We start from the raw sequence: 23,174 nt of genomic DNA, 5'->3' as shown, positions 1-23,174 counted from the left end.
CCGTCGGACTACAGCCCCCATCATCCCTGGCCACAGCCTGGCGGGCGGCGGGCGCTCGAGCCGAGAGTCTCGGGGCGGGGCGGGGCCCTTCCGATGGACGCGCGCGGCCCCCTCCGGCTGTGGGTGCCCCGGCGGCGGCGGCGGTGGCTGGGGGGGGGGAGTTAAAGGCCGGCTGCCCGCCCGTCGGCCCCGGTCGCTCGCGTGGCGGCCGCTCCGGGGGATGATGGGGGCATCTCCCCATCCCCCCGCCGCGCGCGCACACGCACACCCCGGGCGGAGGCGCAGAGCGATCCAGGGGGTTGAAGGGGGGGAGGGGCCGTTGGTCCTTGGGAGCCGCCGGGCCCCTCCGGGGGGGGCGGAACCTCCAGCTGGCCCCCCCGACGGTTTCCTCAGGGCCCCAAGGGCGGGGGGGCGGGGAGGGGGGAGGAACAGCAGCAGCTCCGGGGCGCCTCGACAGCCCCCCCCGACACACCCACAGACACCCACAAGGGCCCCCCCTCGGTGGAAGGAGGAGAAGGCGAAGCGCGGGCGTCGAGGGGATCCCAGCCAGGCCGGGCGCCGGAAGCCGGCAAAGGGCGGAGGGTGACCGGCCTCCTCTCGGCCACGGCCCTCCCTGGCCGGGAAGCTCAAGGCCCGCCGCCCCCGCCGCCGCCTCCCCCCCCCCCGAGCAACAGGCCGGAGCTCCGCGGGAGCCTCTCTCTTCCTCCCCCCCGCCCCCCCCGGACAGGACCCGCGCCGCCCTCTTCGTGCCCGCGCCTGGCGCCTTTGGCCTCCCCCCCCCCGGGCCTCCTCCCCCCCCCGGGCCTCCTCCCCCCCCCCCGGGCCCCAAAAGCAGACATCCTCCTCTCGGTGCTGAGGGGACTCCGACGGGCCACTGGTCCTTGTGCCTTCTGGTCACCTTTGGCGTTCTTGGCAGGCTTTGCCCTGTCCAGCTCTGATTGCCAGTTGGTGGGTTCTCAGCACCCACGGCCGGGAGGCTGAGCTCGCCGCAGGGCCGTGGCTGCTGGGGACTTCTCAGAGCTGTGCAGCCTTGTCAAACAAGAAACAAGCATTTCCAGGGTTTATTCCTGTTCCTAAACTGCCAGCCAGGTGGCTGAGTGTTTGCAGGGTACTGGCTCAACATTATTGGGAGGGATCCTGTCCCGTTTTCAAGGAAGGCTTCCATCCTCAGTGTTCTGCCTTGGCCGCTCCATTTGAGATCTACTCCCCGCAGGCTGTGTAGGGTCGTGTCCTTTTAAAGCGGCATTCCGGTCATGGCCCTCCTCCCACCAGCTCTCAGGACTTTGACCTCTCAGATTGTACACGCCACCTGTCACAATATTGGGCCTCAGCAGGGGCTCCAGGTGTGGCCCCATCCTGGTTTCCCTGCCACGGATGACTCTGATATGCCTTGGCCCACCACATGTGCATACTCGTCCCTTTTTCCTTTTTTTCATCTCTAGCATTGAGATGGTATAGTTTTATTTATTATGTTCAATTTTTTTTAAAAAATTATTAATTCAAAATAAACCTACTACTACACAAAAAAGAAAACCTATATAAAAATACAAAACAATAGAATAAATAAAATTCAATTAACCCTGTGCTCCTATTATGTTCAATCTTGCCAGAATAAAATACTATCTCCATGCTTTGTTGTTTAGTCGTTTAGTCGTGCCCGACTCTTCGTGACCCCATGGACAAGAGCATGCCAGGCCCTCCTGTCTTCCACTGCCTCCTGGAGTTGGGTCAGATTCATTCTGGTAGCTTCAGTGACCCTGTCCAACCACCTGGTCCTCTGTCATCCCCTTCTCTTGCCTTCACACTTTCCCAACATCATTGTCTTTTCCAGGGTATCTTCTCAAGAGACGTACAAAAGAGTGGAGCCTCAGCTTCAGGATCTGTCCTTCCAGGGAGCACTCAGGCTTGATTTCCTTCAGAATGGATAGGTTTGTTCTCCTTGCAGTCCAGGGGACTCTCAAGAGCCTCCTCCAGCACCACAATTCAAAGGCATCCATTCTTCAGCAGTCAGCCTTCTTTATGGTCCAGCTCCCATACATCGGTACTAGAAAAACCATAGCTTTGACTATGCAGACCTTTGTCAGTAAGGTGATGTTTCTGCTTTTTAAGATGCTGTCTAGCTTTGTCATCGCTTTCCTCCCAAGAAGCAGGCATCTTTTAATTTCGTGGCTGCTGTCACCATCTGCAGTGATCATGGAGCCCAAGAAAGTAAAATCTGTCACTGCTTCCATATCTCCCCCTTCTGTTTGCAAGGAGGTGATGGGACCAGTGGCCATGGTCTTAGTTTTTTTGATGTTGAGCTTCAGGCCATTTTTTGTGCTGGCCTTTTTCGCCCTCATTAAGAAGTTCTTTAATTCTTCCAAACTTTCTGCCATCAGAGTGGTCTCGTCTGCATATCAGAGATTGTTGACATTTCTTCCGGCAATCTTAATTCCAGTTTGGGATTCATCCAGTCCTGCCTTTCGTATTATGTGGTCGAATAAGACCAGATAGGCGGGACAGAAATCAATCAATCAATCAATCAATCAATCAATCAATCAATCAATCAATCAATCAAATAAATAAATAAATAAATAAATAAATAAATAAATAAATAAATAAATAAATAAATAAATATGTATTCTGCATATAAGTTAAATAAGCAGGGAGACAATATACAGCCTCCTTTCCCAATTTTGAACCAATCAGTTGTTCCATATCCAGTTCTAACTCTTGCTTCCTGTCCCACGTATAGATTTCTCAGGAGATGGATAAGGTGGTCAGGCACGCCCATTTCTTTAAGGACTTGCCATAGTTTGCTGTGGTCCACACAGTCAAAGGCTTTTGTGTAGTCAACGAAGCAGAACTAATGTTTTTCTGGAATTTTCTGGCTTTCTCCATAATCCAGCGCATGTTTGCAATTTGGTCTCTAGTTCCTCTGCCCCTTCGGAATCCAGCTTGGGCTTCTTCTTTTTTTAATTATTTTTAATTTTATTAATACAAAATAAACCTACTACTACACAAAAAAACTATATAAAATACAAAACAAAACAATAAAATGAAATACAATTACCCATGTGCACCCATCACCTTCAGGACTAGCATTACACTTCATTCCATCCATTTTCACTCCAAAATTTCATTGTTTCTTCCCTCGGTGTAAACCCCCTCCCTCTCTGAAATACATGTTCTAAAAATACATTCCACATTTTCTTAAAATCGTTATTTTTCATTTGGCCTTTACTTATTTCCATATCACATGTCAGTTTATCGTTAGTTGCGGCTGTTCCTGGTCCGCCTTCTCCCGCAAAGGTGGACGCGCTCGGAGCTCTCCGGGGTAGCAGGAGGACCCGCGAGGTGCGGGGTGCGGGGCCTCTTCCATTCCCGGGCTTCCTTCGCTCGGCCTTCCTCCTCCTCCGAGACCCTCCCCTCCCGCCCCGGCCAAAGGAGCTCCGGGGCTCCCGGCGGGCCTGAGGAAGAGGCCCCGCCCGCTCTTCGGACCCACCCGGGAAAGCGCCGCTGCTGGAGGGTCACCAGCCGGGCCCGGAGGTCGGGCATCTCCCGCCCCGCCCGGCCCGGCCCGGCCCGCTTTCCGTGAAGATCCGGACTCCAGCCAGGATTCTCCCCCGCCCCCCCCCGCCGGAGAAAGCGACTACACTTCCCGGGATGCTGTGCGACGGCCGAGCTGGGGGTGGGGGTGGGGGTGGGGGGGGCGCCCAGCTGGGAGCTCCGGCTCCGCGGACCAGAGGCGAGCCCGGCAGCTCCCCATCCCTCCCCGGGCCGGCGGCGGGGAGGCCGTCGAGGCGCGCAGCTCCGGAGGGGAGCGCTCCCGGACCGGCGCCGCCTTCCCCGGGACGAGGGAGAGGGGCCGGGCCCGCCCGTCGGGGTCCCCGCTGCCGCCGCCGCCGCCGCCGCCGGGCCCGGGGCAGAGCGGGGCGCCCGCCGAGGGGAGCCGGCCGCGCCTTGAGCCCGGCGCCGCGGGATGGCCTGAGGGGGAGGCGGGCGGCGGCATGAAGCGGCCCACGGGGGGGGCTCCGACCTCGCTGGGCGGCGCCGTCCTGGGCCTGTTCGGGAGGAAGGCGGCGGCGGCGGCTCCCCGGGCGCCCGAGCGGGAAGCCCCGCTACCACCGGCGGGGGCGGGGGCGGGGGCGGCGGAGAGCCCTCCGGTGGCCCCGGCGGGGGCGAGGGGCGCGTCTCCGAGGGCCGAGCCGGCGGGGGCGGGGGCGGGCGAGGGCTGGCTGGAGTGCCCGCTCTGCCTGCTGGCCCAGCCGCCCCCGGCCTTCCGGACCCTCCCGGGCTGCGGCCACCGCTCCTGCCGGGCCTGCCTGGAGGAGTACCTGCGGCTGGCCATCGGCGAGAGCCGCGTGCCGGTGGCGTGCCCGCACTGCCCGGCCCCGCTCCAGCCGGCCGACCTCCCCCTGCTGCTGCCCGAGGCCGGGGCGGGGGCGGCGGCCGCCCTCCGCGACAAGTACGAGGAGTACCTGCTGCGGCGCGTGCTGGTGGCCGACCCGGGCACTCGCTGGTGCCCGGCTCCGGACTGCAGGTGGGGGCCCGGGGGGGGGAAGAGCCTCTCTTTTGGCCGGCCGGCCGGCTCGGCTCGGCCCGGGGAGCTGCCGTCCAGCGGTCCCGCGGCGCTAGGAAGGGAAACGGCGCGCTGCTTCTGCCCATCGCCAAACGCCTGGGGCGCCGGGAGGACCGAGCAAGGCGGCCGCACCCGCACCCCGGGCGCCTTGCGGAGCCCCGTGCCCGGCGGGTGGAGGCGATCCCCCTTCGCTGGGAGGTCTCCCTCCGGTCTGGCCCCAAGGAAAGCCCCCTTCAGCTGGCGGGGAGGAAAGCGGAACCCCTCTCCTCTCCTCTCCGCTCCAGTGAGAGGCGCCTGCGGGGGCGTGGAGGAATCTCGCCCCAGAGACGAGACGGGCTCCCCCTCCTGCGTCCTTTCGCGGCCAGCGGGGCACAGGGTTGGGGGCCCAGCGTCGAGGAGGGGCGTAGACGGGATCCACTGCAAGGCAGGATTCGGCCAGGGAGAGACCGGCTCAGCCGAAGCGTACTCGCGTGGCTGAAGCGGGTGCTGAGATTCCGGCTGCTCTGCAAAGGTCTGCAGTTCCCTGGGCAGGCGGACTGGTTGTGCAGATGCTCTAGGGAGGAGTCGGGTCAAGAAAGGCCGTCTCTTCTCCTAAACTACCGAGAGAGGGAGAGGGAGGGAGAGAGAAGGAGCAGGGGGGTTGCTGGAGAGCCACCAAGATGTCCCGAAAATACTCCCAGCGGCCAGATAAAGGAAAACAAGGATCACCTCTCCTTGGGAGTCCATCTGGAACCCTGTGAGGGAATTCAAAGGCAAGGGCCAGGAGAGACGAAGGGATGACTTGGCTAGAAACCAGGGATTTAGGAGAGCAGGAGAGGTCAGCAGGATCCTCTGGCTAAAATGGGCTGAGCAAACCTAAGAGTGAGAAGGACCTTGGGATTGTCCTAGATCTCCACCTGAATATGAGCTAACCCTGTGATGTGGCTACAAAAAAGGCAAATGCTATTTTAGGCTGCATTTTGTGTGTGTGTGTGTAGTTGTTTACAGTGGGGTCTTGACTTGAGAACTTAATCCGTATTGGAAGGCGGTTCTCAAGTCAAAAAGTCTGTAAGTCAAGTCTCCATTGACCTACAGTGCATTGAAAACCGATTAATCCCGTAACAGGCCATTTTTGTTCCATTTTGGTATTTTTCTGGTCTGTAAGTCAATTCTCAGGCTGCAAGTCAAACCTAAATTTTGCGGCCAGGGAAGTCTGTAACTCAAAAAGTCTGTAAGTCAAGCCGTCTGTAAGTCAAGGGTCCACTGTAGTTGTGTCCGAGTCTTCGTGACTGCATTAGGCTGCATTAATAGAAGTATAGTTCCCAAATCCTGTGAGGTGCTATTTCCCCCTCTATTCCGCCCTGGTTAGGCCTCACCTTGAGGTTTGTGTCCAGTTCTGGAAACCACGCTTCAAGAAGGATGCTGACCAACTGGAACAAGTTCAGAGGAGGGCAACAAGGATGATGATCAGGGGGCTGGGAACCAAGCCTTATGAGGAAAGGCTGAAAGAACTGGGCATGTTTGGTCTTGAGAAAAGAAGACCGAGGGGAGAGAGGAGAGCACTTTTCAAATATTTGGAAGGCTGTCATCCAGAGGAGGGGCAGGATCTGTTCTCAGTCATCCCAGAGTGCAGGACAGGCAACAATGGGCTCAAGTTACCGGAAGCCAGATTTTGGTTGAATATCAGGAAAAACCTCCTAACTGTTAGCGCCGTACGACAGTGGAACCATTTACTTCGGGAGCTGGTGAATGCTCCAACACTGGAGGCGTTCAAGAAAAGCTAACGACAACCACCTGCCAGATCTGCTTGGATGGTATTCCTGCCTTGAGTGGGGGGGTGGGGGTGGGCGGGCGTTGGACTGGATGGCCTTGTTGGCCCCTTCCAGATTCACTTTCTATGATTCTATGAAATCCTGGAATTTGGGGGTGGTTGGGTGAGTGGGTTTGGGCTAAGGCAGTGATTTCAGTTTAGAAATGAAGTCCGCCCAAAGAGGCCAGGCAGGGACTAGCAGCAGGAGCAGCAGCATCATTCAGGCAGGAGCAGAAAGGAGATGCACCTTGAACTGCTAATATAGTAACTGTGTCTTTTTAGTCAAGCATGTATGTATTTATTTAAAATATTTCAGCCACGCCTTTCTTCTTAAAAAGGACCCAAGGTAGCTTACCTCCTTAAAAGAACAGTGCATCTTTTTGAAGGGGAAAGGTTATAGACCAAAAGAAGAATTAGTGTATATATTTTTGGAGTGGAATGGGGTGAAAAGGGGTACAAATTTGTTATTATGGGTCACCTAGTCCCAAGGGTGAAGATGGCACGGGTGGGGAAGGTTTAATTTCTATTGTGGATACAAATACCGAATTAGTATTTTAAGATAGTTTTGTTATTTGTTATTTTCCTGTAATAATAATAATAATAATAATAATAATAATAATAATAATAATAATAATAATAATAATAATAATAATAATAATAATAATAATAATAATAATAATAATACTGTAATGAAAAAAAGAACAGTGAGTTGTACAGATATTAGAAAAGAATACCACACTGATAAGTGGCAAACAAAAGTGGCACCAAAAACACAGCGGGAAAGCCTGCCTGAAGGGAAAGGTCTTGTGGAGGAGGGACCTCCTGGGGCAGAAGGGCCAGGCGGACTCAAGGGGTCTGTCCCCTTGCACATCTGGTGCCCTCTTTCTGTCTTGCCCATCCTCTTCCCACCTGGCTAATCCAGGGACCAGGGCTGCAGAATGGGTCCCTTGACTCATCAGGAAGGAGAGGGAGAAGCCGAGACTCTGCTGGGTTGCTGCACAAAGGTGGCCTGTTTGGTCACAGGGGCCACGTATTGCCAAATGTGGATGTGCGGCAACCTTGTCCGGGGAGCGACCGGCTCCGGGGTGGGTGGCCTGAAGGTGGGTGCCCAAGGGTTGGGCTGGGCTGTCGGGGCGGGGCAGGAGGAGGAGGAGGAGGCCTGAACCCGAGGTGATCCCCTTCGGCGCTGATCTCTTTCCAGCTACGCGGTGATTGCCTACGGCTGTGCCGAATGCCCCCGCCTGGTCTGTGGCCGCCAGGGCTGCGGGACCGAGTTCTGCTACCACTGCCGGCAGCCATGGCACCCCGACTCCTCCTGCAAGCCAGCCTGGGAGGAATGGAAGCAAGACAGTCCCGTGGGAGCCCCGGAGCGCTCCCCGCAGCCCATCCAGAAGGAGGAGGCCACCCCAGGTGAGTCCCACGGGGGGGTGGGGGGTGGAGGGGTGTGTGGGTGTGGAGGGGGGTGTCTCTTCACCTCTGCAACATCCCCGGCCCCACTCCAGGGAGGAAAGGGGCCGGTAACCCTTGACCCACCTCTGAGGGAGTCTGCCTTGTCCAACTGACTTCTGAGGAGACACCTAGTCCATGGTGCTGTGGAAGGCAGAAGAATCCGAGCCTGGTCCTAGCCCAAGAGCCTGGTGGCGGTCAAGGGGGAGGGCATCGGTGGCAGGCTCCAAGCAGCCCAGCTCCCCAGGAGCCAGGCTTCCTTTGGCCCTGCCGGACACCGCCTCCCCCCCCCCGAGAAGAAGTTCCCGAGAATAAGAGCCCTGTCCACCTGCTTCAGAGCCCCACCAGGCTTTGGAGGTGAGGCCTGGGTCCCTGCCTGCCCCTCTGCATCCTTTGGGGCAGTCTCTTCCCCCCCCAATCATCCCCCCCCCTCTCTCTGCAGACCCCAACACCATCAAGGTCTGCCCCCGCTGCGGTGCCTTCATCATGAAGATCAACGATGGTAGCTGCAACCGCATGAACTGCACCGTCTGCGGCTGCCTCTTCTGCTGGCTGTGCGTGCGAGAAATCACTGACGTCCACTTCCTCAGGTGGGGCAGCTGGTGGGGAAAGGACAAGGGCCCAGACAGCCCCAGAGGGGCAGGAGCGGGAGTCTGCTGGGCGGTCCGTGTTGGAGGGCAGCTGCGTTCCAAAGGGAGCAGCTCTAAAATTATGCATTAACTGTTACAGGGCAGTCAGGATTTGAACTGGCCTCCTTCAATATTATCATATCATCCTTTACGAAAGGAAGATGTGAGAAGCAGCCCTGCAGATTTGCCCTTAGGCGCCATCTCTGCTGGCTCTCCTCATCCGTCCGCCAAAGGTGGCACACTTTGAGAAATGGAAATGACAGGCAGGTTCATTCCCTTGCTCCCTTCTGAGTAGTTCACCTTGCACACGAACAGGCAGGACGAGGAGCATGTCATGTGCATTTACTTACTTACTTCATCCATTAATTTAAAATGTTTTTACCCTGTCTTTCTGCTTTAAAAAAGAACCAAAGGTGGCTTACATCAATACAAGTCAGGATCTAAAGCTAAAAACAGTCAGTATGCAAATAGTAAAAAGGATCAAACAAATACCACACTAATAAACAGTAAACAAAAGCAACACCAAAAGCACATTCAAAGCAGTAAAGGCAGAACCACACATTTTATATAAAAAAGCAGCCAGTCACTGAGGGAAAGCCGGCTCAAAGAGAAAGGTCAGCAGAAGGACAGCAAAGGGGGCCAGTCTAGCCTCCAGTGGGAGGGAGTTCCAAAGTCTGGGAGCAGCCACAGAGAAGGCCTTTCTCCAGTGCCCTCAGCAGATGCACCTGTGAGGGTGTGAGGGTGGCAGGACCTAGAGAAGGGGCTCTCCTGATGACCTCAACACCTGGGCAGGCTCATAACCACGGTCCTTGAGATAGCTTGGAATCAAGCCGTTCAGGGCTTTATGGGTTAGAACCAGGACTTTGAATTGTGCCCAGAAACACATCAGCAGCCGGTGGAGCTGCGGTCACAAGGCGGTGGGTTGTGTGATCCCCGTGATCAGCCCCACTTAACCATCTGGCTGCGATATTTTGGACCCGCTGGAGTTTCCCACCACTTTCCAAAGGAAGTCCCACGTAGAGCGTGTGACAGTCACCCATCCAGGATGTAACTAAGGTGTGTGTCACCATGGCTGGATCAGACCCTCTCCAGGAAATGACGCAGAAAAGGGGGCACCACGTTTAATTGAGATCCAACCTTGGGCCTGGTTTTCGTGGGTCTTTTAGAGAACTGGAGTTTGTCAGTGGGTCGGGACTGGGGATGGGTTGAAGGCTTTCTTAACTTGAAGAGATATTTTGCATCTCCACAAGATGTGAGAGAGGAAAAGACTGTTAAGTTCCTCTCAATAGCAGTAGTGGAAGTGCTGTGCAGACCAGCACCCTCCTTCTTCCAGGCTGCTCACCCCCCCCCCCCAAAAATAGCAGGTAGAAGCCGTTAATGCGAACCTTGAATCGTCACATTCAAGACAGAAAAGCCCCTGGCCTGCTGCTCCTGAGTGGGGAGACGGCTGCCCTCGAAGGCCAAGGACCGGCGTCCCTTGGCTGATCCTAGGCTCCCCCTTAGAACCTCCGAGGGGGGGGAACCCCACAGCCCTCCCCACCCAAAGGCTCCCGTCATGGGTTCCTGCCTTGAGCAGGGGGGGTTGGACTCAGTGGCCTTGCCTTGTTCTAGGAGTGCGGGATCCCCCCCCCCGCACAGAGCAAACCCCTCCCTGCCATCCATCCGCCTGGTCCCACGGCCTGGGGGGCCCTGGGATTTTGGAGAGGTTGATGCTGTTTCCCCAGAAAGGGTACCTTTCGCCTGTTGCTGTGGTGGGGAGATGGTCCCCCGCTGCCTACACTGCCGATGCTCAGCCGTCTAATGGTTTGATGAAAGGTCAGTGCGTGGCAAAGGTCTACTCAGAAGTAAGTCCTGCTGAATTCAGTAGGGCTTATTTGTAAGCAATTGAGTGTTTCAGCCTTTATTTTACGGTAATTGTGAAGACTTAACAATATTGGGATAGACCTGTAGTGCAACCTAAAATGGCAGTTTTATGTCTATGGTTCACAAAGACTAACAGCACAATATGACACGTCTACTCTAAAGTAAGTCCAGTTATGATTAACAAGGTTTACACGGGCACAGAATTACAGCTTCTTTCCTTCTACGTAAAATACCTCAAGAAAAAAAACCAGAAAAATAAATAGGGGGACAACAGCAAACGCAAAGCGTGCTGCTCATTGACCGCCCCATAGCGCTTCAAGCACTCTCTGGGCGGTTTACAAGTGAATGATGCAGGCAGCACATTATTGCCCCCTTCCCCCCCCCCCCCCCGCAAGTCAGGTACTCATTTTACTGACCTCGGAAGGATAGAAGACTGAGTCAGCCTCGAGCTGGCTACCTGGGACTGAACCCTGGTTCATGAGCCCAGTTTTGCCTGCAGGACAGAAAAATAAGTGCAGTGCTTGGAGAAAAGACAGTCCATATGAACCTACGTGTAGAACCCACTGCCTGGAATCTTCTTCCAAGGAAGGCCAATGTTCTCAGCCATGGCCATTGTCGGAAATAAAACATTTCTGCTCTCCCACCTAAAGGCCCCCATGGAAGCCTCTAATTGTCAGGAAGTTGGGGGGTGGGTGTGCTACAGGACAGGGAAATGAAGTTTTTAAGTATGGAAAATAGCAGCTGCTGGTAAGGTCAGCTTTCCACAGAATTGGTGGAACAGAATTTCTGCCTGCAAGACCTATGTCTGAAAAAATGTGCACAAGTTGGCACTTCTAAGCAACTGCAGTTGTGTGGACCTTTTTCCTGAAAGTAAACCTTGTTGAATATAATGCTGGTGCTTTGGGGCATGCACTGAGTGCTTTAAATGAGCGAGAGCAAACTTTGTACTCTTCATTATTGCACTAGTCTTATATGTGCAAGGTTAAAAGGTCAGAAGGAGGGTGGGGACATGAGTTTACCTGGGTGGGGGAGAAAGCAAGCCAGAGATGGGTTTCTCAAAAATGGGGCTTTCAAAACGAGCTTTTCAAAAATTAGCTGTTCCTTCTCTCTAAAGCGCAAAATGGGGATGCAGAAGAGGAGTAAAATAATGGATGGGGTTTTTCTTCTGTTTTTCAGGCAAGGCTAGTCACCTAACTGAAAACTGAAATGGCAATTTAACGTGAACATAATTGTTTTTTTTAAAAAATCTCCCTCCAGTTTAAACCTATGGGCTAATGAAACGGTTGGCCTTTTCTACTAACTTTCTCCTCTCTGGAAGAGGCTGTGCCTGGGGCTGCTCGTGGTCCATGGGGCAAAATTGGCTTTTCCCTGATGGGCATCCGCTGGCAGAATGAGGGGGGGGGCTCAGGCTGCAGGCGTGTGCTCACTTCTCTGGGATCCAGCCTCTGTCTAAACTTGGGGTGATTCCTTTCCGAGGAGACTACACAGGACTGTGCTCTCAAAGGCAGGAAATCCTGCAGCGACGGTTTTAAAGCAAGGATGCTGTTTGCATATGCATTTCAAAAGCAAGTGTGGGTTTTTGTTGATGGCTGTGGGGTACGCAGCAACCCAGTGGCAACCCCTAATGGATTCCCCTGCTTGGCTGCTAAAAGAGGGAGAGTTGACCTCCAATGGAAGCCACAAGCCTAGAAAAGCTTATTAGAAGTGCCTTATATTAACAGCAATCGGTCAAAATGTATCCAGGAACAAAAAACCAGACACTAACCACAGAAGAATTTAAAAAAACTCCTAGCCTTAATTATTAAGGTTAAAACAAAGTCTACTAAGAGCAGAAGCAGCAGGGGAGGGTCAGAACCATGTGAATGTGTGTCTCCTCTCACTCGTTGGAAGGGGGCTCCAAAGCTGTTCTATGATCTGGGTGGCCCCCGGTCCACTCACCCACCCACCCCAGTGCCCGAGGGTTCAGGAAGTCTGCTTTGAGGGGCTGGGGAAGCCCAGCTTCCTCCCAGTTCTCTCAGGCCACTGTGGTGGCCACGGCAGGGTGTTGTGTGTCTGACCACGGCTCTCCTCTCCTCCTCCTCCTCCTCCTCCGCAGCCCATCGGGGTGTACCTTTTGGGGGAAGAAGCCCTGGTCCCGGACGCGGAAGCTCCTCTGGCAGCTAGGCATGGTGCTTGGCGCCCCAATGGTCATCTCACTGGTTGCTGGTCTTGCTGTGCCAGTCATCACACTGGGGATCCCCATCTACATGGGGAAAAAGGTAAGGGGGTGCCTGCGTGGCCCCACTCTCCTAGTCCCGTGGGAGGCCCCCTACTCTGCCGGCCCTGCAGCGTCTTCCCTTCCCTGCCCTCCCCAGGTTTTGAGCCACGGACGCAAGAGCAAGCTCTCCAGCTGCCAGCAGTGCCTGTCTGTGGCCAGCAGCATCATCCTCTCCCTCTTCATCTCCCCAGTCGTTACGGCTGTCACGGTCGGTAAGAGCTGCTGGGCAGGATGGGGCTGAGGGATTTGGAGAGGAGCCCCCGGCTGGCATTAGCCCCCGGTGTGTGTGTGTGTGTGGGGGGGGTGCGAGGCCTTGAGCCAGCCGGCTCCTTCCGCATGGAAAACCCACACTCACGGAGGGGGGGGGCTCCTTCTCAACAGGAGTGGGAGTGCCTCTGATGCTCACCTACATCTATGGGGTCGTGGTTCTCTCTCTGTGTCGGAATCGCTGGGGCTGCGGGAGCCCCCAAAGGAGAGCTGGGGAGCCAAGTTCAATGGAGCTGGAAAACCTCGCCAAACGTACGTGAGCCTTGCCCCCATCTCTCTCTCTCTCTCTCTCTCTCTCTCTCACGGGGCCCCAACCCTTTCCTCCTCCAGGCAGGGCCCTGCTGGCTTCCAGATCAGTGAGCCAGATTGCCAAGTCCACAAGCCACTCCAGGAGCCACCGCCCTGCCCCTTCCTGGCCTGCATGGCCTCAGGCGGCAGCAGGGACTCTGACCCTGGGGCGGCAGATCCCTCCTCCTTGATGCTCGCGGGGTGACGCCACCCCCTCCTCTTCCAGCAGGGGGGAGGGGGGGCCAAGGGCCAGTGGGGGAGGAAAGGCTTTCGGGGAAATCAGCGTTTGTGTCAGTTCTAAGAAATGGAGCCACAGAAGGAAGATGATGATGATGCCCCAAAGTGGATGTGGGGCCAAAAGGGAGGCAAAGCGCGAGCCTGCCAGGTTGTTTTGCACGCCCCTCCCGCAGCCACACACCCCCCCTTTTAAACTCCTTTTCCTGGCAAAACCAAGCAGGTTGGTGGTGGCGGGGTGGTGGTGGTGGGGGGGTGGTTTGGTCTCTGCTTGCCGGCCCGTCTCGCCCCCTCTTCCTTCCTCACCGTTCTGGCGGCCTCTGTGGCTCCAGAGGTCAGAGGGGAAACGGGGGCCCTGAGCGGTTCGTGAGGCCAGAAGGTCAACGGAGCGCTCCGGCTGGGGGTGCTTGGGGTCCGTTTGGCTCTCAAGGGGCCGGCCTCCATCCTGGGAGGCAGGGAGGGGCGGAGACTTTCCTATGCCAACCAGCCCTGCGGAGCGGTCTCTCCCATGCAAAGAGGGGCCGCCGCCACTGAGCTAGCTGCTTCTCTCTCCCGCTCTCCTAGTAAATGAGCTGCTAGCCGTGCTGCCCACCCCCACGGGGGCTGAGATGCGGGCCGGGGCCGCCGCGCCGACCCCCCCTCTGCCCAGTGGAAGCCGTCAGCAACAGGAGGAGGAGACGGGCCAGACGGAGGGAGGCCCCCGGTTTGGCAGCATGGCCGTCGCTGGGGCCGGGAGCCTGCTCAGGGAAGCCCCAGACACCTCTTACAGGTGAGTGACAGGGAGGGTGACCACGGTGTGTGTGAAGAGGACTCCCCACGCGCGCGCGCAGCCTGGGTTTCTGGGGGACTCCTCAGCCGCAGCTGAAGGAGGCTTGGCTCACCTTGGCGCTCATCCCCCTCCCTCCGCACCAGCTCCCCTCCTGCAGGGCATGTAACCTTGGCTGCAGGGCAGTCGGGCAACCCTTGGGTGCCTCACCTGCCCCCCCCCCACAATGCCTTGTCTTCCCACAGGGAGGGCTTGCACGTGGTGGAAGTGGAAGTGGAGGCCGAGCCCCCGACCACCTTCGAGGGCAGCCTCTGCAGCGCCGTCTCCAGCCGCAGCTGCTCCACGGACACTCTCGCCAACACCAGTGACGGGGGCAGCTTGGCTGGTGTGACGACCGAATGAAGCCGCCGGGCCGCCCCCGCCGGCGACGGCAACCCGCATGGACCCGTGGCTGCCTGTAGCCCACACCTGACTCACTCCTGCTCTGCCGCGCACCCTCCCGCCATCTGCCGCCACAAGCCACTCTGCACCACCGGCTTCAGCCCCCAGCAGGGTTTGGTTGGCTGACTCAGACTTTGGGCACTGGGGGGGGAGGGGGGCAATAAATTGCAGCTCAGCAAAAAGCCTGACCGACTGACGCCCCCCCTCTCGGGTACACGCATTGGGGGGTGCAGAGAGTTAAGCCTTGTGCCTCATCTGTCATGGGGAGGGTCAAAAAACAGCTGCAAGCGAGGAAAGTGATGCCGCTTGGACGAGAATCTCATGGCTGGGGCCTGAACCACTTGCTGTCAGGAAGTTCTGTAAACTAATCGTCTGGGAAAGGGAAGGGCTGCCGAGACATCACACAGCGAAGACCAAGCTGAGAATGTGCCCTGAAGAAGGGGCAAGGAGCAAAAGCAGGGCCCCCCATTTCAAAACACTGCAGCTTTTCAAGAGGCACAGAGTTGGGGGAGTGATGGGGGGGGCGGTCCTGGCTGCTTCCCTGCAGCTGCGGGAGTCAAGAGCTCCCTGCCAGAGCTGCCGCCAGCCGGGAGGAGGAGGAGGAGGAGGGCCTGTGACCCTGACCAGGTCAGGTGTCGAGAAGAGCCCCGCAAGGTTTGCCTTGGCTCCGGGCCACGGCCCAGCCTGGCCCAGTGGCTCAGAGACGGGCACACTTGTCCTTCTACTCACACGCACTCTGAGGAGGACTTGGCTTGGCAGCTCCTTGGTGAGCTGGGAAAAGGCTAGAAGGTCTTCTCCCCCTGCTGATGGTGGACTCTGCACACAAGCAGAGAGAAAGGCGAGGTTAGCCTAAATCCAGTAGTTTTTTTTCCCTTTTTGGGCTCGCGTACCCAAACTGGGGAAAAAAACAAAACAATACCAGGGGCCGCTGTGCTGTGGCAGTGGAGGAGCTGGAAGTGGTGGCCGAAGGGGGGATCCTGGGCACAGGGGTGCCTCAAGACCCCCCTCCGCATCCGCCACCAGCACCAGCTAATCCGGATCCTGACCTGCCACCTGTCTGGGCACCAGCACCGCAGTTGCAGCTGCCTGCTCAGGTTTGGCTGCGGGGAGGGGGGGGGTAGCGATCCGGCAACCTATGGCTCGCGTGCCGGCAGAAAGGGCTCCGCATGCCAGCTGTGGCACGAATGTCATAGGTTTGCCATCGCTGTAAGCTAAGTTGGCCCTGTTAGGGATGCCTGCTTAAACTTAAAACTGCCCCAGGCACAGAAAAGGAGCTCCAGCGTGCCATTTGGGAGCCCTTCAGATGTGAGGGATGGGGAACAACAGGAAGGAAAGTCAGTTTAAAGGCTTTTTTAAAAAATAGAGGTTCAAGATATTGGTGGCCTTGTTGTTGCTTAGTCATTAAGTCCTGTCTGACTCTTCATGACCCCATGGACCAGAGCACGCCAGGTATTGGCCAAAGTATTGGAGCCTCCGCTTCAGGATCTGTCCTTCCAGGGAGCACTCAGGGTTTGATTTCACGCAAAATGGATAGGTTTGTTCTCTTTGCAGTCCAGGGGACTCTCAAGAGCCTCCTCGAGCACCACCATTCAAAAGCATCAATTCTTCGGCAGTCGGCCTTCTTTAGGGTCCAGCTCTCACTTCCATACATCACGACAGGAAAAACCAGTTGGCAGCCTGCAACTGGTTGAAAAAGTGACCCAGCATCCTGGAGGCTTTCAGAGGCAAAAACAGTCGAGAGGGGTGATCCTGAATCTGGGCTAGAGCCTTTTCAGGGGGCAGCTGGAATGAATCTCTTTCTGAATTCACAACACAAGGCACGGGATGTGTCGCTCCACCCCATGGCCTGGCAAAAGGAGCAACACAAAGCCCTGAGGATGAGCAGCTCAGAGCAGCCCCTTCAGATTCAGACCAGCCCCTGGCTATCAGAGACTGACGTCGGCAACAATCACGCTCCCACCAGAAGGCCCAGCCATGTTTGTTTCCCGGCTGCTGGACACCAAGGGCTGGGCTCAGGCCCACAGAGCGGTCACTGTAAAGCATGCTACCTTCCTGGCAGGAGGAGGCTTGCCCCACAGTGCCCTTCTGAAGGTGGGGGGGGGTAGGGGAGAAAGGGATGCGCGGGCAGAAATACCCCCAACTCCCACAAACAATCCCTCTCCCTCCTCCCTACCTCCGCAAAAGAAACAGTCACATATTATGGGTGGGGTTTAGTTTAAAAAATTCTTAGTTGAAATTGAACAACACAGAGAGAGACCTGGTAGCCAACATGTGTGGGGGTGCGTGTGAGAGCAGCCAGCCCCCAAAATAAAAAACAGAAGGCCTTAAATATGGGCGCAGCTTGGAGCTGTCCATGGTGAACAACGGCTTCCTGACAAGGAAAAACATCAGGGGCACAGAGACGGCAGCCATCACACAGGAGATGCTGGAGGGGAATGGGGGAGGACAATGCCTGGGCTCTAGCCCTCCCCACCCACCGCTCACTCTTTGGAATGGTTTCAAGAACAGTCGTCGTCCCCCCCACCCCAGCGCCCCGTGCCCCGCCTCTTCTCACCCCTGTGAATGACACAGACAGACTTGGCCTCCCTAAGGCTAAAAAAAAGGCCTACATCAGGCATCCAGAGTTCAGCGTTGTTTAGAAAACAAGAGTCCAGGGAGAGGTGGGGCTGTGTCCAAGCCCACCCTCTGCTGCTGCTGCTGCTAGTCCTGCCGGGCTTTCTTGCTACAGCTCTCTTCCGTGGGGGTGGCCCCTGCAGGCGCTGTGGCCTCTTCTAGCTTCCGTTTGCCCCCCTCCGTGGTGGCAGAACCCTGGCTGGGGCGTGGCTTGAACGAGATGAGGATGCAGGTCATGTTGTCGCACCCGGTTCCATCCCCAGAGGTGTCTGGAGCCAAGCAGCGGTCCAGGAGCTGAGTAAGAAGGAGTGGGCAGAAGGCTGCTCAGCAGAGGCTGCTGTGAGCCACACACACCCCGTCCCAACCGAGGCTCTCCTGGAGCAGGAGCATGGGACACACACACACACACACACACAAAATTTATCTGCCAAGCATCCTTCAAGCCATGGAGGCAGGAAGCAGGCAGGCCTTGGCAGGAAGGGGTTGCGAAGGGCCAGACGCTTGAACCAGGAGGCCTTGGCTGCAGCCGGCCGCTGTGGGGGGCGGGGCGGCAGGGGGACATCACCGTTGTGCCCTCCACTTGGATGTGACCTCCTGGCCGGGCTTCTCTAAGCCACCGGGTGAGGAACCTGGCCAGCTGCTCAGCTGATCTGCCCGGGCCTCGCCCAGGGACCAGCGCTGGGGGAATAGACCCCCCACCCCACCCCTACCGATGGCCTTCCCTCCAGGACTAGAGGGACAGTGCCAACCAGTGGCTCAGTGAGCCTCCTTCCCACCCGAGCTGATTAACAGGGAGTGATGCCACCCCCACCCAACCCATGAGCCAGAGAGATACATCTCCTTTTCTCTTTCTTCCTCTTTGCTCACTCACTTCTTCAGCTATGGACGAAAGGGACCGCAGCTGTCCGTCTTCCCCCTTCTGAGAGATCTTGGACTGCACAAAATCCACCACCTCTTGGCTGCTCATGACGTTCCTACGTAGGGACCAAAACAAGGAGGAAAAAAGAAAGAAAGAAAAAACAGAGGTCACCTGGAGTGGTGAAGGACGAGGAGGGCCAGCCTCTTCCCCACCCGCACCCGCAGGAGAAGGAGAGGAAGGGCAGCAGCCCCTTCTCCCAACCTACCAGATGCCATCACAGGCAATGACCATGAAATCGTGGTCCTCATTAATGGTCAACACTTTGATGTCCGGCAGGGCAGAGATCATCTGCTCCTCGGGAGGTAGGTTCTTGTTACGCTTGTAGAAATGATCGCCTGGGGAGGGGTGTGGAGAAGAGAGGAGGGGGAGGCACAGGAGATGGAGAGGTTGGTTTGAAGGCTCCCTGCTTGGGGAAAGCACATTTCTGCCACAGAGAAAGGGGGCAGCAAGAGGAGGAGGAGGAGGAGGAGGAGGCCATGGCTGGGCTCTGCAAATGTGGGGGAGGGAGAAGAATCCTGGCTCCTTCCTCTGCTGGTCTCCAAGGAATGTCCCACTGCAACAGGGGGCCACAGAAAGAGACCCTCTCTAGAAGGAAAGGGTTATGAGGAGCTGCCTAGTGCCACTAACCACAAGGGCAGCAGCAGCAGCTGCCACCGGTGGGCCTACCAAAAGAAAAGCAGCTGCCTTACAGTCCCCCCCCCGACAACAATGTGCTGGCATGCCAGGGAGCGTGGAGTGGCCTCTTGCAGTCAGCAACTGGCCGGGCCACCCTGTGCTCTTCTTCCAGGCCCTTCCCTCCCCCCACGCGCCAGGATTGTGCCCCCCTCCCCTCTGTGGCAAAGCTTCCTGTCTTAGGAATTTCTGCAGGTCACGCACGGGAGGGGGGGGGACAGCAGGAGGGCAGCTCCTACACCCCTGAGGAATGGGAGGGAGGGAGGGAGTGGGCTGCCCGAGAAATCCCGGCCCCTGCTAGAAGTCAGGGGAAGGCTCCAGACCGGACCCCCCCCCACAGCAAGCGTGTTGGACGCGACGGCACTCACCGATCGCTCGGGAGAGGTTCAGGCCTCCATTCACCCGGCCGTCCATGGTGACTTTCCCGCCCGCGTTCTTGATCCTGGCCAGCTCCACCTCGTCCTCCGGCTTGTGGTCGTAGGACATGTCCACGGCCTTGCCGCCCTCAGACACCACGCAGCGAGAGTCCCCCGCGTTGGCCACAAAGAGCTGCTTGCCCCGGATCAGGGCCACCACAGCCGTTGTGCCGCTGTCCGAGCCAGGCTGGGAACCAAAAGTGCTGTGAGGGACGCCCCGTGCAGGAGCTCACGGGGAGGTGGAAGGGCCTGCCCCAAAGCCGGGGCAACGGCCACCCAGGAGAGGTGGGTCAGGGTGGCCCTGGCAGCTGACGGTTCCCTCACCGCCGCACCCCTCCCTGGTCCGGGGACTGACCTTCTCCTTCCCCTCCATGCCAGGAAGCATCATGTCTTCCTCCTCCTCCTCCTCTTCCTCTGCCTCTTCTGTGTCATCCTCCTCCTCCTCCTCCTCCTCCTCGTTTTCGGCTTCCTCGCTGCTGTAGCCCTCCTCATCTTCACTGCATTCCTAGTCAAAACAGGGACCCACCCCAAAGGGAATCCTGAGCACTGGCTGCTGGCCCCCCAAGGCCCCCCTCCCAGTGCAGTTGGGCTGACTGGGGGCCAGCCAACTCAGTATTGGCTCAAAAAGTACCTCACTGTCCTCGTTGTCTTCCTCTTCTTCCTCTTCCTCCTCGGCGTCTTCCTCTGACTCATCCTCGCTGTCGTCAAAGAATCGGGACTTGGCCGCCCGCTGGGCCTTGCTTGCAGAAGAGCAGGAGGGTTCCGCTTCCCCTGGGGTAGGGGCTCCTCCTTCCGCCCCCTCCTTCTGGGGGGGCCCTGCATCTCCTCCCCCACCCACATCCAGGCCAGGGGAGAGACTGGCAGTGGACTTAGGGCACGGTTTGCCATTCTCCTCCTCCTCCTCCTCCTCCTCTTCCACCTTCGGGGCAGTCCACGGATGCCTCCCGAGCTCCTCAGTCCCTGCTTCGCCATTGAGGTTGAGCCCCTGGGGGTCCTCCTGGGACGCTGCCGCCACCGCCGCCGGCTTCCTGCCAGTTGGCCCGAGCTTGCCTTTAACGCAGTTTTGGCCGTAGCGTGTCAGCAACTCCTCGATGGTCATGGTGGCCTCCTCGTGCAGCAAGGCTTCCTCCTCCTGGTCCACTGCATGGGGTGGAGGGGGGGGAGGAGGAGGGTCAGTCTTGCACTCAGCCAGACCTTCTCTGGCTGACTGGAGTCCCTTGACACTCACCTCCACTACAGCGCCTTCTCCAGCCCCTGGCCAAACCGCTTTCCCCACCAGCCTCTCAGAGAGCCGTGTGGTTATGCGCTTAGAGGGATGAAGTGGGATGAGGTTCCCACTGAGCCATGAGCCTTGCTGGGCACACTTGGGCCAGTCACAGTCTCACAGGAAGCAGAGAGGAGTGTCAAGGAGGGGAGACTGACCCATAGGTGCTACTTCCAGGCCACTGGAGAAAGTGAAGGTGACCAAGGAGGTGAGAGATAAACACAACAGGTCCTGCTGTGTGTGTGTGTGGGGGGGGGACCTTTTAAAGCGGTCCTCCTCTCTCATCTCCAAGCACTCTTCCGGCGCTTTTCCTCCTCACCTCCATAGGTTCTTAGTAACTGGACGGCCTTTTGCTCTTAAGAGTCACCGTGGTTTCCTTCAGTAAAGGGTAAATGTCTCTCCCCCACCCTGCCACCCCCAGCCTCAGCAGAAAAAGCTGTAGTCCAAGAGCAGTGCCCCTACTGAAAAGGCTACCTGGCCCTAACGGGGAGTGCAAACCATCTGGATCAGAAAGGCACCAGCTTCTCCACCCATTCCCCGGTTCCAGATACCTCTTTCTCATGGCAGGGCACATCAGGGAGGAGGGAACATCCCTTTTGCCCAACCTACGTAGGCTTAGTGCATGGCATGGGTCTTCTGCCACACTACTTGCACCTTCAGCCTTGAATCCCAAGGGACTGGGGAAAACACACACAGAGAGAGACCTTCAAGCCCAAGTTGTCTTTGATCTCTGGACCATCCCACCCTCCCCCGGTGCCAACTGGTGAGTGGCAGCTTCACTGACCATCATCTTCATCTGCCACCTTCGCTTCTTTTTCCTCCCCATCTTCTCGAGAGCGCCCAGCCATCAGGAAGAGTTCCTTGATCACTTCTTCTGTGGTCAGCTTGGCATCAATGGCCAGAAAGGCATCCTCTAGGGCCTGGGAGCAGTGGAGAGAACAGACCACCAGCTCACCATGGGAGGAGCCCACAAAGTCACCCAGACACAAGCCCTGGGGAGCAAGACATGCCTCCTGCGTGCCAGGAGAGTGTCTCCCATGCGAGGCATGGCTGGTGTGTGCCCAGCGGAAAGGGTGACTATGCCACCAATAACGTGCCTGGAAAAGATTCCTAGGGAAGAACAGACAAGTGCAGCTGCTTGCAGACCCAGTGTGCGTGTGTGTGTGTTTTTGGGTGTGTGTGTGTGTGTCCAGGGCGCAGCCCCCTTACCTTCTGCAATTTGCCTTCCTTGTAGGCCTTCTGGTCCTTGATGATCTCTGGGAGGTACTTGGCGCAATACAGAGCCACTTCTTCCCCTAGCAAAAAACAAGGGCTGGGGACTCCGAGGTCTGCCCCATTCCTGCTGCCCTAGAGCTGAAGCAGCCTCGGGGCAAACTGAACCCCGAGGAGGCAGAGCCGCTGTTCTCTCCCGCCCGAACCAGAGGGGGGGCCTCCCAGGCTGAACGGGGCACCCTGGCCGGCCAAATCCTACTGGGGAGGCCCAGGCCACCCCTCGCCCAGGGGAGCCCCGGGCAGGAGGGACCCCAACTGGGGGTGGGATGATGCCGCACCGCCACAGGGCCGATGGGCCGCCGCGCCTTGCCTGGCAGCACTCCGTTACCTCCGTGCCCGTCGTAGACGGAGAACATGGCCGTCTCGCTGTCCAGCTCCGGGATGCAGTTGTGGGCGTCCTGTAGGGAAGAAAGGGCGAGCGGGGAGCTCGGTGAGCGGGCGGAGGGGTCCCCGGTTCGGCGGAGACTCGCTTCGGCGAGCCCCCTGCCCTGCCCTGCCCTGCCCTCCCGCCGCCGCCGCCGCCGCCGCCGCCGCCGCCGCCCTCACCTCCATGGAGACCCGCCAGCCCTGCATGGCGCTGTAGCCGAAGTGAAGCGGGCGCGGCCCGGCCCCATCCCCGTCCCCGGAGCTCTTGGTGGTGCTGGGCTGCGACAGGTAGGCGCCCATGGCGGGCCGGTAGGCAGGCGGGTGGGAGCGCGAGCGAGCGAGCGGCTGGCAAAGAAGGAGAGGAGAGGAGAGGAGAGGAGAGGAAGGAGCGAGCGAGCGAGCGAGGACCCCCAAGCCCCGCCGAACCGGAGCAGGGCCGGAGAGAACCGAACGAGGGCCGGCCGGTCCGTCGGTAAGAAGGGAGGCAGGCAGGGAGGCAGGCAGGCAGGCAAGAGGGAGACCGGGAGGCGGAAGCGGAAACAGACACCATAGAGGTCCCGCCGGGCGTACCGGAAGCCGAGGGGCGCAGAGCCGGAGGGAGAGAAGAGGCCGCGGCCACAGAGCCCCGACATGGGCTCGGCTAGAGCGGCCGCTGAGACGGCCGTGGAAACTGGTCCAAACGGGTGGGGGTGGGGTGGGGGTGGGGGGCGAGGGGCGGGGCAAAAGGGAATAACCATAGAGTCCGGAGGAAGGAGAGGCCGGCCGCTCGGCTCTCCCGCTCTGGCCTCCCTCCTTCCCTCGCTCGCTCCGCCGGGGCGGCCGAAGGGGCGAGCCGAAGGGCGGGGGGCCCCGGGGACCGCTCCGTGGCCGCCCGAGCCGGCGTGGCCCCTTCCTTCCCGGGGAAGGGAGGAGGTGTGTGAGCCGCTCGGGGGTGGCGGGAGGGAGGCCGAGGCGGGCCCCGTTCCTCTCGGGTTGCCGCCTGGCCGACCCCGGTGGGAGCAGCAGCAGGGCCTCCTCCTCCTCCTCCTCCTCCCGTCCTTGGCTTGGACTCCCCGGTGCTCCGAAGGCGCCCGTCAGATCGGGCCGACCGAGGAGGAGGAGGAGGAGGAGG

At 58.2% G+C, this 23,174-nt stretch overlaps 2 protein-coding genes across 2 annotated transcripts; one reads left to right on the top strand and one right to left on the bottom strand.

Annotated features, from left to right (window-relative positions):
* Window positions 1–1,253: 1,253 nt before the first annotated feature.
* On the top strand, window positions 1,254–14,723 carry LOC110087003 (uncharacterized). Its single transcript, XM_078383844.1, has 9 exons — window positions 1,254–1,343; window positions 3,321–4,522; window positions 7,552–7,760; window positions 8,239–8,386; window positions 12,384–12,546; window positions 12,643–12,757; window positions 12,927–13,064; window positions 13,899–14,103; window positions 14,346–14,723. Exons 1-9 carry the CDS (start codon window positions 1,254–1,256, stop codon window positions 14,500–14,502), a joined length of 2,427 nt encoding a protein of 808 aa, XP_078239970.1. The 3' UTR covers window positions 14,503–14,723.
* Window positions 14,724–16,738: 2,015 nt separating this feature from the next.
* PPM1G (protein phosphatase, Mg2+/Mn2+ dependent 1G) lies at window positions 16,739–22,628 on the bottom strand. The gene is made up of 10 exons (XM_072985332.2): window positions 22,244–22,628; window positions 22,026–22,095; window positions 21,635–21,720; window positions 21,210–21,345; window positions 19,793–20,301; window positions 19,517–19,666; window positions 19,114–19,348; window positions 18,279–18,408; window positions 18,026–18,128; window positions 16,739–17,448 (listed from the first exon to the last, which is right to left on the bottom strand). Exons 1-10 carry the CDS (start codon window positions 22,361–22,363, stop codon window positions 17,242–17,244), a joined length of 1,746 nt encoding a protein of 581 aa, XP_072841433.2. The 5' UTR covers window positions 22,364–22,628; the 3' UTR covers window positions 16,739–17,241.
* Window positions 22,629–23,174: the final 546 nt, after the last annotated feature.

This window comes from Pogona vitticeps, chromosome 1 (genome assembly GCF_051106095.1).
Source record: "Pogona vitticeps strain Pit_001003342236 chromosome 1, PviZW2.1, whole genome shotgun sequence".
Classification (NCBI taxonomy): Eukaryota; Metazoa; Chordata; class Lepidosauria; order Squamata; family Agamidae; genus Pogona; species Pogona vitticeps.
The sequence above is the reverse complement of the archived record's forward strand: the minus strand, read 5'-3'. Positions and strand labels throughout refer to the sequence as shown.